At 37.3% G+C, this 19,952-nt stretch overlaps 1 protein-coding gene and 2 pseudogenes across 1 annotated transcript in view; all 3 read left to right on the top strand.

Moving 5' to 3' along the window:
• Positions 1 to 198: 198 nt before the first annotated feature.
• LOC144382842 (uncharacterized) overlaps positions 199 to 19,952 on the top strand; it is a 121,845-nt gene continuing 102,091 nt past the window's right edge. Inside the window, exons 1-3 of the mRNA XM_078078925.1 lie at positions 199 to 1,736; positions 1,930 to 1,982; positions 6,845 to 6,974. Of these exons, the coding sequence (XP_077935051.1) occupies positions 6,956 to 6,974 (19 nt within the window). The 5' untranslated portion in view covers positions 199 to 1,736; positions 1,930 to 1,982; positions 6,845 to 6,955. The remainder of the gene's footprint in view (positions 1,737 to 1,929; positions 1,983 to 6,844; positions 6,975 to 19,952) is intronic.
• Positions 235 to 310, top strand: LOC118525587 (small nucleolar RNA SNORD115; annotated as a pseudogene).
• Positions 3,180 to 3,255, top strand: LOC118525582 (small nucleolar RNA SNORD115; annotated as a pseudogene).

Consider the following 19,952-nt stretch of genomic DNA (forward strand, 5'->3'; position numbering starts at 1 on the left):
ATATGCACCAGCGAGAGGTAGTTCTCCCTTTAATAACAGTTCTGGTTTTTGTCCTCTTAGATAATGATATGGAAAAACATTCTGTGGCATGCTGTGACTGGAGCAATTGATATCACCCAAGGATCATGTAATAAGTACACGCTAACTCCAATTCACTTTAGCACCAGGGTTTTAAGACTTGCTGGTAAGGTAATCAGGTCCACGTTTGTGTATGCATGGGAAGTGTCATGGCTTTTGACAATGATGGGACCTTAAGTTGTCTCGAAGAGAAATAACTTAAAAGTTATGCTCAATAGAATTAAACAGGCTAGAATTAAATGACAATTCTGGGACAGATAATAGTAACTCTTTATTTCCCTTCTAGGAGAATTTTATCTTGAATTTGAGATAATAAAATTTCATGAATAACTTGTTTGCCCAACATTATCTATGTACCTATAAATAAACAAACATCTCTTATTCTTTAAGCTTTGTTTCAGATATTTGCATTTTCTAAAACTATGGCATTTTCAGATTTCATTTCTTAGGTCTTTTTATCTCATTTTTTGTTTCAGTAAGACTTGATTCCAAGAAATATAACATTCCATTATAAGAGATCAGTGGCTTCTTTTGACATACATATTTCATATAAACATTGAACTAGTGAAGATTTACACCTAAGGCAGTTTTATTCACTCAGGAAAACTGAATATCAATATATTTTTTTTCTTCTTGATATGATCCTCTTAACAAAATATGTAATTTTTATATGAACTTCAGATAATTGAATGTTGAACAATTGTTTGATTTTCTGTTACCTAGTCCAAAATGCAATATTCATTTAGGTGTAAATAAATGTCTAGAAAAAAATTTGCTCTATTATTATGGGATTCTAATGTTGCTTTTGGTTTCTCATAAACTTTCCCATAACTGCAGTACTGTGCTAATAGAGGAGATTGTGAGATTCAGTAATGTGCTTTGCCTATTAAACTTAAATTGAATAATTTGATGACCAAATTGATACCTATAAAACTTAAATTGGATAATTTGATGACTAAACTTTATCTTATGGGTATCATGTGACCCCACTGTTTTCAGAAAAATAAAAATGTATGCTATAAATGATGACAGTTGTTCCTGATATGGACTTTGAAATGACTAAGTTCACCAATTCAGTCATCATGAACCCTATTATGGGTTCTTCTCAGTGAGTGAATGACCTATTTGATGACATCTTCTTCAAAAATGTTTATTGTTTACTGAAATTTTATTTAAATAATGGAACATTTTTACTCATGTTTACTCTATGGTATGACGTGATATTACAGGGTATCCAATGTCAAGAAAACTGTATGCTTTGTCTTAATGTTGATGAATCAATTATTTAGAGCCTTAGTAATGTGTCTTTGTGATGGTATAAACCATCTCTCCACTAATAAATAGTATGTATAAGCCATACACACACATATTTCTGATTTTGAACTACTATCTTACTTCTATCTTCCTAGATAAGGACTATTGAGGAAGAGCACTCTTTGGCATGTTACACTGAGACAAGTGCTACCATCCAAGTATAGTATAGTGAATCTAAGTGGTCTCCTGTCCCTTTTGAATTACAGTTTAAGGATGCCAATCTGGTGTTTACAAGACAAAGTGGATGTGTATGTGAAAAGTGTCTTGAGGAGATGTAATGATGTAAAAATTATGCTCAGTAGTATGCTAAGGCCCAAAAGAAGTGACAATCCTTGCAACAAGGTGTAAGCAGTCATTAAATTTTTCTGGGGTATTCTATTCAGGAATTTGTAGAAAGAAACCCTTTTGGGGAATCCTGTTTTATCCATCTTTATCTGCTTCTAAGAGAAGTTTTTAAAACAATTTTTGATTTTAGTGTCTTTATTCTTAATATTTATACATTGTTAGAGTTGATATCTTGGTTTATTTTTTCCTCAGCATGGGCTTCAGAATATCAACCAGCAAGAGATGTGCCATTCCATGGAAAAGATGTAAGTTCTACCTTTGGTGATTAAAAAATTGCAAATAGGCCATTTGACTAGTGGTCTGTCCTTTAAAATAATTAAATCCACTCATTCACGCAAAATGAGTAAATAATACCTATTCTTCCCAATGAGTGACTGATTTGCTTAATGGGATCCTCATTAAAGATTTACTTTTAAATCCTAACTGTGTTTTAGAGATGAAAAGTTTTGTAATTTATTACAATCATCTCTTTAGTAAAATATTCATTTGCTATAAATGCACAAATAAATGATTTATTTATATTATTCTATTTTTTGGGTGCTATGGTATTACAATGTTTGTGGATCATTCAGATACTAATCACAGCTGAAAGATTTTTGGCAATTATGGGAAATAGTTTGAGATTCATGTGCAGTTTGCCTTTGATTTGTGAAATTGAATACAATTACAGGTGGTCTGAAATCTTATTTCCATATTCTGAGTTTCATGTGGTTTTATTACATTTATTATAAAAGAATGTATATGCTATGTATGATGCCAGTTGTTACTGATATGGGTCTCTGTATATTTAGTGAAAAGATGGTAATGAGAAGCTTTTGTTTCTGTCAGGTAATAATTTCTTCTCAGATTCTCAACATAAACCTATATTCTTGGTTCTTAACATATGTGGCTAATTATTGGTCCACAGCTTAAGTTATGGGTCATATTTTGTGTAGCAAATATATCAATCATATAGAAATTAAAGACCAAGCAGGGAGTGCCTGGGTGGCTCAGTCAGTTAAGCATCTGCTTTCAGTTCAGGTCAGGACCTCAGGGTCCTAGGATCAAGCCCCATATCAGGCTCCTCACTCAGCAGGGAGCCTACTTCTCCCTCTCCCACTGAGCCTCCCCCTCACCCCGCCCCCTGCACATGCTCTCTCTCCCTCTCTCTCTCATGCATTCACTCTCTCAAATAAATAAATAAAATCTTTAAAAAAAAGAAAGACCAAGCGGGAGCCATACACACATAAAAGATGTAATTCTTCTTTTTAACTATAGTTCCACTCTTGTCCTCTTAGAGAAATACTACCAACAAGGAACACTCTTTGCCCTGTTGTCCATGGGGCAGTTTATACCACCCTAGTGTCCTGCATTTAATCCACTTTAGCACTAGTGTTTAAGGAAGCTATCTCTGGTAATCATATTAAGTCTAACTGTATGTATGCATACAAATGTGATGGCTTGGGTCAATAATGAGTTAATGTCTTGAACAGAAATGAAAACACAAAAATCAAGCTCAGTTGGATTATGCTGAAGCCCAGCATAGGTAACAATCATGTGACAAGAAGTTTGGATTCCTTAGTTCCCTTTGATAGGATTGTAATTTGGGGCCTCATTGAAATCTCTGTGTGAAGCTTCTTTGCACATTTCTATCTATGCATTACTAAGTGAACTATAAATTCTGATTGTTTATGTGTTAAATATCTATAATTCCTCTTTTTTGACATTTGGTTCTGAGACCTTGGTTCTTCTTTCATTGAGTTTTTCAGTAAATCTTACTAGCACTATCCTATTTATTACAAGTCAGTGGTGCCTTTGCTAACTGAAAAATCCAAAGAGACTATTAGACTAGTGAAGACTCACTTCTATAACAATTAGACTTACTCATTCCGGAAACATGAACAGCATTATAGATCATTTTTCTCAATGATAAATTAACATATCTGATGCTATCCTTATTTAAAAAATCTTTACTTTTTACCTGAAATTGAGTTAATTGAATGCTGAAAATGTTATGATACATTGGAATTATGTTCAATCCACTATATTCAGTAGGGTTTAAATACACAAATAGACCAACATTTTTTTTCTATAATATTAGTACAGTATTTAAGAGCACTGGATTATTCTTTTATCTCTGATTAACTTCTCATAACTTAAGGACCCTCATAATTAGGGTAAGAATGTAACTTTCAGTAATATATGTGCCCAGGTTGAAATTGGATAAAATAATGAATAACCTTGTACTTGATTTTCACATTGGGCCTTTTTGTAAGTCCTGCTGGCAAGAGATATACCAACCCATTATTTATAGATAACTGGCTGCCTTTGCTGAAAGACAAATTCCAAATAAATAATTGGAAGATTGAAAAATCACTTTTAAGACAAATAGGTTTACTCATTTAAACAAGGTGAGCATCATTATGTTTTTTTTTCCCCTCAGTAAGTGGTTTACCTGCTTGCTGTGATTCTCACAAGAAAATTTATATTTTTAATCTGAATTTGATTTGATTGAAACTTGATAAATTTTGTGATTCCTTGGTTCCATAATCAATGTGCAAATCCATTTCGTTCTGAATACATAAGAAGACCATTTTCCCCTATAATCTCATTAAGAAATTGTAATGGTGTAGGGATGTGTTTAGCCATTGATGAACTTGTTATAACAGAAAGAGTCCAACAATTAGGGTGAGAATGTAAGACTCAGTAATATGCTTATCCCATGAAACTTGAAATGGAATAAAGTGATGAGCAACCTGATACTTGCTTTTCATCTACTGAGTGCATGTGGTTCCATTTTTATCAAAATAATGAAAGAAGATGCTGTGAATAATGTCAGTTATTACTAATAAGGTCTTCAAGTAGACTTGGTTTATGAACAAAATCAACATGAATTGCATTATAGGTTCTTTGTAATGGTATGCCTGATAGACCTATTTGATGAGATTCTTACGATAAAAGCTTAATTTCTTTTTACAAAACTAGATTGATATAATGTTGAGAAGTTTTGTGATTCATTCATATCGTCTTTACAGGGTGATATTCTCTTTGTCCAAATACAGGAATAGGCATACTTATCCTTATTATATTATGTTCGAGTTGTTATGATTTTGTGATATTTGGGGTTACTTATGACAAGTTATAACATAAAGAAAATAGGATTGTAGTCACCACCTTGAAATTCAGGTATATGCACTGCCTTTAATTTATTATGAGTTGTCTGATATCTGATATCCATATCCTGAATTTCATGTGGTTCATCAAGTGTACACACTTAAGGTTGATACCAGTTGTTATTGATATTGCTTCCTGGATATGTAGAGAAGAGGTGACTAATAGTAAGATCTTGTTTCTGCATGGAACCACCTGAGAAGTTCTCCAAAATATAAAACCTACATGTTTGCCTTTGTGGTGTTTGATGAATCAATGGTCTAGAGCTCATGTAATGGGTCATTTTTTGACAACTCGTGTCTCTCCATTAAGGTATAATACACATGGATCATATAAAATGAGAGATTTAATTCCAATTTTGAACTACAGTCCTGTCTCTGTTCTCTTAGATAAGAACTACTGAATAAATACTCTTTTAGTCTACTGCCTCTAGGGAAACTTGAAAGCACCCAAGTTTCTCACATTGAATATGCCGAAACTTTAATCTGCTCTAATATGAAGGTTTAAGGTTGTGATCCTTGATGAGCCTTTTCAATTCCAAGGGGCATATGCATGGGGAATGCTATGAGTTGGGTCAATTATATGATTTCATATTACTTTGAGAAGACATAATAGATTATAAACCATGTTTATTAAAAGCCATGGACCATGGTAGGTAACAACGGTTTTTGCTAAGATTGTGCTTTCTTTAGGTTTGTTCTGAGACAACTTTATTTTGGGTTTGAGATTGTCAAATCCTGGTGAGAAGTTTATTTTGGTAATCTATATCTATTCTCATCTAAGAGAATATTACTTTTAGAATAGTTGATCTGATTTTAGTGTTCTATAAATCTTAATTCTCCTGTTACTTTGAGGCTGATACTTTAGTTATTATTCTTCAAGTTGCATTTTGGAATGCTGAATATCATGAGATGCATCACCCCATGAAATAGATGTGAGTATCTGTCTTTGGTGACTGAGAAATTCCAAGTATGCCAAGTATGTGACCAGTGAACTTGGCCTTTAAGATAACTGGTTTTGGGGAAAAAAATGAAAAAAAAAAAGAAGAAGAAAAAAGATGGCTCAGTTGGTTGAGCATTTGACTCTTGACTTCAGCTCAGGTCATGATCTCAGGGTTGTGAGATTGAGCCCTGGCATCAGGCTCAGGGTAAGCAGGTAGTCTGCTGCTCTCCCTCTCCCTCTTCCCCTCCCCCCACTCCTGCTCACTCACTCCTCTCTCTCTCAAATAAATAAATATTTTTAAGAAGATAATTGCTTTCATTCATTCTGGCACATAAATATCATTAGTGTTCTCCTCAATTAGTGATTGGCCTACCTAATGGGATCCTTATAGCAATATCTTCACTCTACCAGAGCTTTGTTTGATTTGATATTATGTTTTGTGATTCATTGGTATCACCCTGATGGTATGATATTTATTGAAGTCTAAATGCAGTAGTGAAAAAATTCATGCTTATTACGTTATTTCAGTTATGATATTATGTATTATTGAAGACCTACTCATAACCAAGTGACAGAAACAATTGTGGCCAAGGGTTTGAGATTATGCATATGTTTTACCCCTGATACACGAAATTTAAATAAATGAATGTGCAGTCTTATATCTGATTCCCAGTTCAAGAATTTATGTATTTAAATTATGCTCATTTCAAAGTAATGGGTATGCTCTGGAAGAAGCCAGTGCTTTCTGATATGGCTTGCTGAATATATAACTAAGGGATTATCAATGAGGTTTTCATTTCTGTATAAAACAACTCAACAGGTTCTTCAAGGAGAAGAAACCAGTATATTTTACTCTTATTGTGTTTGTTGAGTAAGTTATCTACAGCCTAATTAATGGTGCTTCTTGTATTGCTATATCTCTCTTGTAGAAATAAAAGAATGTCATGCGTACACTATATACACATGAGAGGTATTTTTCTAATCTTTAATTTCTGTCCTACTCCTATCGCCTTAGGTAAAGAGTACTGAAGTAGAGGACCTTTTGGCCTGTTGTCCTTGACTCACTTTTTCAATTCAGGCATCCTGAACTCAATGTGCCTGACTACAGTCCACTTCTGCACTACAAATGAAGATTTCCATTCCTGGTAAGAGTTTTCAGGAACAAGGAGATGTATATTTGTGGGAAGCCATATCTTGGGTAATAATAAAATCTAATCTTGTCTTCAGTAGATTCTTAACATCTGATCTTAAGTGGCAGACATTTTCCAAATATTTAGGCCTGATTTCTGAAATCTCTGCCATTATTGGAGCTAATGTTTTGGTGGCTTTATTATTATTTTTTCATTATGCATTTCTGGGTGCCTGGTTTGTAGGAGATATCCTAGTCTATGATTTTATGTGGGTGACTGCTTGTGGTGGCTATAAATTTCTAAATAGACCACTGGACTAATGAAAACAGGGCTCGAAGATAGTTTTATTCCATCAAGAAACATGAATATCATAATGGGTTTTCTTCTCTTTAATGTGGTCTACATCACAAAATCCTTATGAGAAAATTTTCACTTTTTTTCTGAATTTGCTTAAAATTGAAACTTGAGAAGTTTTGTGATTGTCTTGCAACATATTTATTATAGCTTAAAATCATGTGTAGACAAATTCATTCCTGTTATATTTCAGGCTGGTTATAGTGTTGTGATATGTTTTGATCATTAATAAACTACTTACAACTAAAAGACCCAGGCATTTGTGGTCTCAAGTTTGAGATTCTGATATATGCTTTGCCTATGATATGTGATCTTGAATAAATTACATGCAGTCTGATATCTGTTTCAATTTAAATCTGATATTTACATTAGTTCACTTCTTTCTTTATAAAGGATAGTACACACTTTGATTAATCATTATTGTTCTTGATATTTCATCCTTGAAGATATATCCAAATAATTGTCAAATTCTGTCTGATTTGTTATATCCATATTTGAGTCTGCAGTCTAAGTATGGTGGCGTTTTTAGAGTAAGAATAGAGTTCCTTGTGTAGAATATGGAATAGTTCAAATGAGCAATACATATATTAGAAATGTAGTTCTCACCCTTGATGACTAATACTGTCAAAATGAGCACTGGGTGTTATACACAACTAATGAATCATTGAACACTACATCAAAAACTAATGATGTACTATATGTTGGCTAATTGAACTTAATAAAAAAATAAAATAGAAAAAAATTAATAATAATTTAAAAGTGATTTCTCAAGATCCTCAAGGACACTGTAACTACCCAGTAATTCATGCCCCAGTCTCCAGGTAACTTTGACACCAGGGTTCAAAGTCATCATATCTTGTAAAAGTTTTATGGCTGTATGTGTACATAGTTTGATATCTTGAATCAGTGAGAGCCTTTATTTTCTTTTTTCCAACTTTATTGAGGAATAATTGACAACTATAATTGCATATAACTAAGGTGTACATAATGATTTCATATATTATACATTATGAAACCACTACTAAGATCCAGATAATTAACACATCCATCACTTCACATAGTTAACTCATGTGGGCATGTGGTTGTGTGTGGGTGTGGGTGGTGATAATGCCTAAAATCTCTCAGCAAATTTTAAGTATACAATATTGTATTATTAAATATAGTCCTCATTCTGTATATTAGAACCTCAGAACTTATTCATCTTATAACGCAAAATTTGTACTCTTTTACCTATATGCCCTTGACTCCCCCCACCAGCTCCTGGCAACCACCATTCTATTCTATTTCTATAAAATTGGCTTTTTTTTTTAGATTACATACATAAATGATATCATATAGTATTTATCTGGTGGACTGGTTAATTTCATTTATCCATACAGTCCACCACATTTATCCATACTGCCACAAATGGCAAGATTTCCTTCTGTTTTGTGGCTAAATAATATTCCATTGAATATATATGTTTTTTAAATCAATTTATCCATCATTGGACAATGGACACCTAGGTTGTTTCCATATCTTGTCTATTGTAAATAATGCTACAAAGAACATGAGTGCAGACATCTTTTTGGGATACTGATTTTACTTTATCTGATATAGTGAGATTGCTGGATCATATGGAAGTCTATTTTTAATTTTTTTTTAAATTTTTTTATTGTTATGTTAATCCCCATACATTACATCATTCGTTTTAGATGTAGTGTTCCACGATTCATTGTTTGTGTATAACTCCCAGTGCTCCATGCAGAACGTGCCCTCTTCAATACCCATCACCAGGCTAACCCATCCTCCCACCCCCCTCCCCTCTAGAACCCTCAGTTTGTTTTTCGGAGTCCATCGTCTCTCATGGTTCGTCTACCCTGCTGATTCCCCCCCTTCATTCTTCCCCTCCTGCTACTATCTTCTTCTTCTTCTTTTTTCTTTCTTAACATATATTGCATTATTTCTTTCAGAGGTACAGATCTGAGATTCAACAGTCTTGCACAATTCACAGCGCTTACCAGAGCACATACCCTCCCCAGTGTCCATCACACAGTCACCCCATCCCGCCCACCCCACCCCCCAATCCAGCAACCCTCAGTTTGTTTCCTGAGATTAAGAATTCCTCATATCAGTGAGGGCATATGATACATGTCTTTCTCTGTTTGACTTATTTCGCTCAGCATAATACCCTCCAGTTCCATCCACGTCATTGCAAATGGCAAGATCTCATTCCCTTTGATGGCTGCATAATATTCCATTGTATATATATACCACTCCTTCTTTATCCATTCATCTGTTGATGGACATCTTGGCTCTTTCCACAGTTTGGCTATTATGGACATTGCTGCTATAAACATCAGGGTGCACGTACCCTTTCGGATGCCTACTTTTGTATCTTTGGGGTAAATACCCAGTAGTGCAATTGCTGGATCATAGGGTAGCTCTATTTTCAACTTTGTGAGGAACATCCATACTGTTTTCCAGAGTGGCTGCACCAGCTTGCATTCCCACCAACAGTGTAGGAGGGTTCCCCTTTCTCCGCATCCCCGCCAACATCTGTCATTTCCTGACTTGTTAATTTTAGCCATTCTGACTGGTGTGAGGTGGTATCTCACTGAGGTTTTGATTTGGATTTCCCTGATGCCGAGCGATACTGAGCACTTTTTCATGTGTCTGTTGGCCATTTGGATGTCTTCTTTGGAAAACTGTCTGTTCATGTCTTCTGCCCATTTCTTGATTGGATTCTTTGTTCTTTTGGTGTTGAGTTTGATGAGTTCTTTATAGATTTTGGATACTAGCCCTTTATCTGATATGTCATTTGCAAATATCTTCTCCCGTTCTGTCGGTTGTCTTTTGGTTTTGTTGACTGTTTCCTTTGCTGGGCAAAAGGTTTTTATCTTGATGAAGTCCCAATAGTTCATTTTTGCCCTTGCTTCCCTTGCCTTTGGCGATGTTTCTAGGAAGAAGTTGCTGCGGCTGAGGTCGAAGAGGTTGCTGCCTGTGTTCTCCTTTAGGATTTTGATGGACTCCTGTCTCACATTGAGGTCTTTCAATCATTTGGAGTCTATTTTTGTGTGTGGTGTAAGGAAATGGTCCAGTTTCATTCTTCTGCATGTGGCTATCCAATTTTCCCATCACCATTGGTTGAAGAGACTGTCTTTTTTCCATTGGACATTCTTTCCTACTTTGTCAAAGATGAGTTGACCATAGAGTTGAGGGTCCATTTCTTGGCTCTCTATTCTGTTCCATTGATCTATGTGCCTGTTTTTGTGCCAGTACCATAGTGTCTTGATGATGACAGCTTTGTAATAGAGCTGGAAGTCCGGAATTGTGATGCCGCCAGCTTTGCTTTTCTTTTTCAATATTCCTCTGGCTATGTGGGGTCTTTTCTGGTTCCATACACATTTTAGGATTATTTGTTCCATTTCTTTGAAAAAAGTGGATGGTATTTTGATGGGGATTGCATTGAATGTGTAGATCGCTCTAGGTAGGATTGACATCTTCACAATATTTGTTCTTCCAATCCATGAGCATGGAACATTTTTCCATTTCTTTGTGTCTTCCTCAATTTCTTTCATGAGTATTTTATAGTTTTCTGAGTACAGATCCTTTGCCTCTTTGGTTAGATTTATTCCTAGGTATCTTATGGTTTTGGGTGCAATTGTAAATGGGATCGACTCCTTAATTTCTCTTTCTTCTGACTTGTTGTTGGTGTATAGGAATGCCACTGACTTCTGTGCATTGATTTTATATCCTGCCACTTGACTGAATTCCTGTATGAGTTCTAGCAGTTTTGGGGTGGAGTCTTTGGGGTTTTCCACATAAAGTATCATATCATCTGCAAAGAGTGAGAGTTTGACTTCTTCTTTGCCAATTTGGATGCCTTTGATTTCTTTTTGTTGTCTGATTGCTGTGGCTAGGACTTCGAATACTATGTTGAATAGCAGTGGTGATAGTGGACATCCCTGCCGCTTTCCTGACCTTAGGGGGAAAGCTCTCAGTTTTTCCCCATTGAGAATGATATTCGCTGTAGGTTTTTCATAGATGGCTTTTATGATATTGAGGTATGTACCCTCTATCCCTATACTCTGAAGAGTTTTGATCAAGAAAGGATGCTGTACTTTGTCAAATGCTTTTTCTGCATCTATTGAGAGGATCATATGATTCTTGTTCCTTCTTTTGTTAATGTATTGTATCACGTTGATTGATTTGCGGATGTTGAACCAAACTTGCAGCCCAGGGATAAATCCAACTTGGTCGTGGTGAATAATCCTTTTAACGTACTGTTGGATCCTATTGGCTAGTATTTTGGTGAGAATTTTTGCATCCATGTTCATCAGGGATATTGGTCTGTAATTCTCCTTTTTGATGGGGTCTTTGTCTGGTTTTGGGATCAAGGTAATGCTGGCCTCATAAAATGAGTTTGGAAGTTTTCCTTCCATTTCTATTTTTTGGAACAGTTTCAGAAGGATAGGTATTAATTCTTCTTGAAATGTTTGGTAGAATTCCCCTGGGAAGCCATCTGGCCCTGGGCTTTTGTGTTTTGGGAGATTTTTGATGACTGCTTCTATTTCCTTAGTGGTTATAGGTCTGTTGAGGTTTTCTATTTCTTCCTGGTTCAGTTTTGGTAGTTGATACATCTCTACGAATGCATCCATTACTTCCAGGTTATCTAATTTGCTGGCATAGAGTTGCTCATAATATGTTCTTATAATTGTTTGTATTTCTTTGGTGTTGGTTGTGATCTCTCCTCTTTCATTCATGATTTTGTTGATTTGGGTCATTTCTCTTTTCTTTTTGATAAGTCTGGCCAGGGGCTTATCAATTTTGTTAATTCTTTCAAAGAACCAGCTCCTAGTTTCGTTGATCTGTTCTACTGTTCTTTTGGTTTCTATTTCATTGATTTCTGCTCTGATCTTTATTATTTCTCTTCTCCTGCTGGGTTTACGCTTTACTTGCTGTTCTTTCTCCAGCTCCTTTAGGTGTAGGGTTAGGTTGTGTACTTGAGACCTTTCTTGTTTCTTGAGAAAGGCTTGTATTGCTATATACTTTCCTCTTAGGACTGCCTTTGTTGTATCCCAAAGATTTTAAATAGTTGTGTTTTCATTTTCATTGGTTTCCATGAATTTTTTAAATTCTTCTTTAATTTCCTGGTTGAGCCATTCATTCTTCAGTAGGATGCTCTTTAGCCTCCATGTATTTGAGTTCTTTCCGACTTTCCTCTTGTGATTGAGTTCTAGTTTCAAAGCATTGTGGTTTGAAAATAGGCAGGGGATGATCCCAATCTTCTGGTACCGGTTGAGACCTGATTTATGACCTAGGATGTGATCTATTCTGGAGAATGTTCCATGGGCACTAGAGAAGAATGTGTATTCCGTTGCTTTGGGATGGAATGTTCTGAATATGTCTGTGAAGTCCATTTGGTCCAGTGTGTCATTTAAAGTCTTTATTTCCTTGTTGATCTTTTGCTTAGACGATCTGTCCATTTCAGTGAGGGGGGTATTAAAGTCCCCCACTATTATTGTATTGTTGTTGATGTGTTTCTTTGCTTTTGTTATTAATTGCCTTATATAATTGGCTGCTCCCATGTTAGGGGCATAGATATTTACAATTGTTAGATCTTCTTGTTGGATAGACCCTTTAAGTATGATATAGTGTCCTTCCTCATCTCTTATTACAGTCTTTGGTTTAAAATCTAATTTGTCTGATATAAGGATTGCCACCCCAGCTTTCTTTTGGTGTCCATTAGCATGGTAAATGGTTTTCCACCCCCTCACTTTCAATCTGGGGGTGTCTTTGGGTCTAAAATGAGTCTCTTGCAGACAGCATATCGATGGGTCTTGTTTTTTAATCCAATCTGATAGCCTGTGTCTTTTGATTGGGGCATTTAGCCCATTTACATTCAGGGTAACTATTGAAAGATAGGAATTCAGTGCCATTGTATTGCCTGTAAAGTGACTGTTACTGTATATTGTTTGTGTTCCTTTCTGGTCTATGTTGCTTTTAGGCTCTCTCTTTGCTTAGAGGACCCCTTTCAAGATTTGTTGTAGGGCTGGTTTCGTGTTTGCAAATTCCTTTAGTTTTTGTTTGTCCTGGAAGCTTTTTATCTCTCCTTCAATTTTCAATGACAGCCTAGCTGGATATAGTATTCTTGGCTGCATATTTTTCTCATTTAGTGCTCTGAATATGTCCTGCCAGTCCTTTCTTGCCTGCCAGGTCTCTGTGGATATGTCTGTTGCCAATCTAATGTTTCTACCATTGTAGGTTACATATCTCTTCTCCCGAGTTGCTTTCAGGATTTTCTCTTTGTTTCTGAGACTCGTAAGTTTTACTATTAGATGTTGGCGTGTTGACCTATTTTTATTGATTTTGAGAGGGGTTCTCTGTGCTTCCTGGATTTTGATGCCTGTTTCCTTCCCCAAATTAGGGAAGTTCTCTGCTATAATTTGCTCCATTATACCTTCTGCCCCTCTCTCTCTTTCTTCTTCTTCTGGGATCCCAATTATTCTAATGTTGTTTCGTCTTATGGTATCGTTTATCTCTCGAATTCTGCCCTCGTGATCCAGTAGTTGTTTATCTCTCTTTTTCTCAGCTTCTTTATTTTCCATCATTTGGTCTTCTATCTCATTGATTCTTTCTTCTGCCTCATTTATCCTAGCAGTTAGCGCCCCCATATTTGATTGCACCTCATTGATAGCCTTTTTGATTTCGACTTGGTTAGATTTTAGTTCTTTTACTTCTCCAGAAAGGGTTTCTCTAATAACTTCCATGCTTTTTTCAAGCCCAGCTAGTATCTTTAAAGTGATGATTCTGAACTCTAGATCTGACATCGTACTAATGTCCGTATTGAGTAGGTCCCTGGCAGTCGGTACTACCTCTTGTTCTTTTTGTTGAGGTGATTTTTTCCGTCTTGTCATTTTGTGCAGAGGAGAATAGATTAATGAGAGAACAAAATGCTAGCAGGGTAACAATGTCCCCAGAAAATATACTCTAAACAAATCAGAAAAGACCTGAAGCAGTGGGAAAAGAAAGGGAAAGAAAGGGAAAGAGAGAAAAAAGAAAAGGAAAGAAAAAAAGAAAAAAGAAAAAGATAAAGATAAAAACAAACAAAAGCAGAACAAAACAAAACAAAACAAAAACAGAATGTGATCAAATATGATGAGGCTGGATTATAGATCAGTGCCACACACTAGATTTTGGGTGTATTTTGGTCTGTTAAAAGAAAGTCCCGGGCGCCTGGGTGGCCCAGATGGTTAAGCGTCTGCCTTCGGCTCAGGTCATGATCCCAGAGACCTGGGATCGAGTCCCGCATCAGGCTCCCTGCTCCTTGGGAGCCTGCTTCTCCCTCTGCCTCTCTCTCTCTCTCTGTCTCTCATGAATAAATAAATAAAATCTTTAAAAAAAAAATAAATAAAAAAAAAAAAAAAGAAAGTCCCTCCCAAAATTTTAAAGAAAGAAAAACTTATATATGTACAAAACTAAGGGTTGATATGATGAAGGGATGGAATATGACTGTAAAGATGGAAATTATAAAAAAATTTAAAAAAGGATTTGATAAGTTGTTTGAAAAAAGAGATGAGGATTAAAAAAAAAAAGAAAGAAAGAAAAAAGGGAGAGAATGTGATCAGGCAGGGGAGTAGAAAACCATACACTAGAGATTTAGAGTATATTTTGATCTGTTAGAAGAAACTATCTCAAGATTTTAAAGAGAGAACAACTTATATATATATATGCCAAAAATATGGGTAACTACTATGAAGGGATAGAATATGACTTTAAAAATGAAAAATAAAAATGTTTTTTTTAAAAAAAGGGATTGATAAGATGTTGGTTGAAAAAGGGAAAAAGAAAAATTCAAAGAAAAAGGAAAAAGGAAAAAAGAAAAAAAGACAGTTAAAAAAAAAATTAACTTTGAAAGACTAAAGAATCATGGGAAAAAAGCCATGAATTCTATGTGCAGTATTCCCCTAGCGCTGGAGTTCTGCCGTTCTCATTGATCGGTAAACTTGGTCTTGGCTGGCTGTTCTCGCTGATCTTCTGGGGGAGGGGCCTGTTGCCGTGGTTCCCAAATGTCTTTGCCGGAGGCAAAATTGCCCCGCCCTTGCCCGTCCGGGCTAAGTAATCTGCTCGGGTTTGCTCTCCGGAGCTTTTGTTCCCTGCAAGCTTTCCGTACAGCTTTGGAGGCGGAGAGTGAGAATGGCGGCCTCCCAGTCTCCGCCCCGGAGGAGCCGAGAACTCGGGGTCCCACTCCTCAGCGAGCCCCCAGAGAAAAGCAGTCATTCACTCCCGTCTCCCCGGTCTCCGGCCACACTCCGCGCTCACCCAGCCTGTGACCGCGTCTTTCTATCTGGCACCCGACCCCGGGTGGAGTCTCCAAACCCAGCAGATCCCCGCGGTGCGCTCCCGCACCTCTCCTCCCAGGGGAAGAAGGTGAGTCTCCCCGGATCTGCCGCTTGTTGGGTCCCTGCTGGAGGAGCAGTGGCCCGACTGTGCCGCGGATCACCGTTTATGGCAACCCCGAGCTGAGAGCCCGCGCCTGGGCTCCGTCTCTGCAGCCGGCTTCCCTGCTCCGATACCTGGGAGCTCTGCCGCACTCAGGCACCCCCGGTCTTTCTGTGACCCCGAGGGTCCTGAGACCACACTGTCCTGCGAGGGTTCCACCCCCCACTTCGCCACCAGAGTGACGTCCCTCAGCGGAGCAGACTTCTAAAAGTTCCGATTTTGTGCTCCGTGGCTCTATCACTTGCCAGAAGCGGCCAACGGAGGCCCCTCCCCCGCCGTCTATCCTCCCGAATATCACCTCGGATTCACTTCTCCGCACGTCCTACCTTCCAGAAAGTGGTCGCTTTTCTGTTCAGAGAGTTGTTGCTATTCTTTTCTTTGATCTCCTTTTGAGTTTGTAGGTGTTCCGAATGGTTTGATCCCTATCCAGCTGGATTCCTGAGAGGAGACGAAATCCAGGTCTCGTACTCCTCCGCCATCTTGCTTCTACCTAAACTCTTCTTTTAATGTCTGGTAGAATCCCCCCTGGGAAGTCATCTGGCCTTGGACTTTTGTTTCTTGGGAGATTTTTTATTACTGATTAAATGTCTTTGCTGGTTATTGGTCTGTTCAAATTTTCTATTTCTTCCTGTTTCAGTTTTTGTAGTTTACATGTTTCTAGGAATTTATCCATTTATTTTATTTTATTTTACTTTACTTTATTTTATTTTATGTTAGTCACCATAGAGTACATCGTTAGTTTTTGATGTAGTGTTCCATGATTCATTGTTTGAGCATAACACCCAGTGCTCCATGCAATACGTACCTTCCTTAATACCCATCACCAGGCTAACCCATCCTCCCAATCCCCTCCCCTTTAAAACCCTCAGTTTGTTTCCTGGAGTCCATAGTCTCTCATGGTTCGTCTCCCCCTCTGATTCCCCCTGCTTCCTCTTTCCCTTCCTTCTCCTAATGTCTTCCATGCTATTCTTTATGTTCCACAAATAAGTGAAACCATATGATAATTGACATTCTCTGCTGCTTGACTTATTTTACTTAGCATAATCTCTAGTCCCATCCATGTTGATGTAAAAGTTGGGTATTCATTCTTTCTGATGGCTGAGTAATATTCCATTGTATATATGGACCACACCTTCTTTATCCATTCATCTGTTGAAGGAAATCTCAGCTCTTTCAACAGTTTGGCTATTGTGGACATTGCTGCTATGAACATTAGGGTGCATATGATCCTTCCTTTCACTACATCTGTATTTTTGGGAAAATACCCAGCAGCGCAATTGCTAAGTCATAGGGTAGCCATATTTTTCTTTATCATTTTTTTAAAAAATTTCATTGTTATGTTAATCACCATACATTATATCATTAGTTTTAGATGTAGTGTTCCCTGATTCATTGTTTGTGCATAACAGCCAGTGCTCCATGCAGAACGTGCCCTCTTTAATACCCATCACCAGGCTAACCTATCCTACCACCCCCTTCACCTCTAGAACCCTCAGTTTGTTTTTCAGAGTCCATCGTCTCTCATGGTTCATCTACCCCTCCGATTTCTCCCCCTTCATTCTTCCCCTCCTGCTATCTTCTTCTTTTTTTTTTCTTAACATATATTGCATTATTTGTTTCAGAGGTACAGATCTGAGATTCAACAGCCTTGCACAATTCACAGTGCTCACCGTAGCACATACCCTCCCCAATGTCTATCACACAGCCACCCCATCACTCCCACCCCCCACTCCAGCAACCCTCAGTTTGTTTCCTGAGATTAAGAATTCCTCATATCAGTGAGGTCATATGATACATGTCTTTCTCTGTTTGACTTATTTCGCTCAGCATAATACCCTCCAGTTCCATCCACGTCGTTGCAAATGGCAAGATCTCATTCCTTTTGATGGCTGTGTAATATTCCATTGTATATATATACCACTTCTTCTTTATCCATTCATCTGTCGATGGACATCTTGGCTCTTTCCACAGTTTGGCTATTGTGGACATTGCTGCTATAAACATCGGGGTGCATGTACCCCTTCAGATCCCTACTTTTGTATCCTTGGGTTAAATACCCAGTAGTGCAATTGCTGGATCATATGGTAGCTCTATTTTCAACTTTTTGAGGAACCTCCATACTGTTTTCCAGAGTGGCTGCACCAGCTTGCAATCCCACCAACAGTGTAGGAGGGTTCCCCTTTCTCCGCATCCCCACCAACATCTGTCATTTCCTGACTTGTTAATTTTACCCATTCTGACTGGTGTGAGGTGGTTTCTCATTGAGGTTTTTTTTTTTTTTTTTTTTTTTTTTCATTGAGGTTTTGATTTGGATTTCCCTGATGCCACTTTTTCATGTGTCTGTTGGCCATTTGGATGTCTTCTTTGGAAAAATGTCTGTTCATGTTTTCTGCCCATTTCTTGATTGGATTATTTGTTCTTTGGGTGTTGAGTTTGATAAGTTCTTTATAAATTTTGGATACTACCCCTTATCTGATATGTCATTTGCAAATATCTTCTCCCATTCTGTTGGCTGTATTTTGGTTTTGTTGACTGTTTCTTTTGCTGTGCAAAAGCTTTTTATCTTGATGAAGTCCCAATAGATCATTTTTGCCCTTGCTTCCCTTGCCTTTGACGAAGTTTCCAGGAAGAAGTTGCTGTGGCTGAGGTCTAAGAGGTTGCTGCCTGTGTTCTCCTTTAGGATTTTGATGGATTCCTGTCTCACATTGAGGTCTTTCAACCATTTGGATTCTATTTTTGTGTGTGGTGTAAGGAAATGGTCCAGTTTCATTCTTCTGCATGTGACTGTCCAATTTCCCCAACACCATTGGTTGAAGAGACTGTTTTTTTTCCATTGGACATTCTTTCCTGCTTTGTCAAAGATTAGTTGACCAGAGAGTTGACAGTCCACTTCTGGGCGCTCTATTCTGTTCCATTGATCTATGTGTCTGTTTTTGTGCCAGTACCATACTGTCTTGATGATGACAGCTTTGTAATAGAGCTGGAAGTCCGGAATTGTGATGCCGCCAGCTTTGCTTTTCTTTTTCAACATTCCTCTGGCTATGTGGGGTCTGTTCTGGTTCCATACAAATTTTAGGATTATTTGTTCCATTTCTTTGAAAAAAGTGGATGGTATTTTGATAGGGATTGCATTGAATGTATAGATTGTTCTAGGTAGCATTGACATCTTCACAATATTTGTTCTTCCAATCCATGAGCATGGAACGTTTTTCCATTTCTTTGTGTCTTCCTCAATTTCCTTCATGAGTATTTTATAGTTTTCTGAGTACAGATCCTTTGCCTCTGGTTAGATTTATTCCTAGGTATCTTATGGTTTGGGGGGCAATTGTAAATGGGACCGACTCCTTGATTTCTCTTTATTCTGTCTTGTTGTTGGTGTAAAGGAAGGCCACTGATTTCTGTGCATTGATTTTATATCCTGCCACTTGACTGAATTCCTGTATGAGTTCTAGCAGTTTTGGGGTGGAGTCTTTTGGGTTTTCCACATAAAGTATCATAACATCTGCAAAGAGTGAGAGTTTGACTTCTTCTTTGCCAATTTGGATGCCTTTGATTTCTTTTTGTTGTCTGATTGCTGTGGCTAGGACTTCGAATACTATGTTGAATAGCAGTGGTGATAGTGGACATCCCTGCCGCGTTCCTGACCTTAGGGGGAAAGCTCTCAGTCTTTCCCCATTGAGAATGATATTTGCTGTAGGTTTTTCATAGATGTCTTTTATGATATTGAGGTGTGTACCCTCGATCCCTATACTTGAAGAGTTTTGATCAAGAAAGGATGCTGTACTTTGTCAAATGCTTTTTCTGCATCTATTGAGAGGATCATATGATTCTTGTTCTTTCTTTTGTTAATGTATTATATCACGTTGATTGATTTGCGGATGTTGAACCAAACTTGCAGCCCAGGGATAAATCCCACTTGGTTGTGGTGAATAATCCTTTTAATGGACTGTTGGATCCTGTTGGCTAGTATTTTGGTGAGAATTTTTGCATCCATGTTCATCAGGGATATTGGTCTGTAATTCTCCTTTTTGATGGGGTCTTTGTCTGGTTTTGGGATCTAGGTAATGGTAGCCTCATAAAATGAGTTTGGAAGTTTTCCTTCCATTTCTATTTTTTGAAACAGTTTCAGAAGAATGGGTATTAATTCTTCTTTAA

The sequence above is a fragment of the Halichoerus grypus genome, chromosome 8 (genome assembly GCF_964656455.1).
Source record: "Halichoerus grypus chromosome 8, mHalGry1.hap1.1, whole genome shotgun sequence".
Taxonomy (NCBI): Eukaryota; Metazoa; Chordata; class Mammalia; order Carnivora; family Phocidae; genus Halichoerus; species Halichoerus grypus.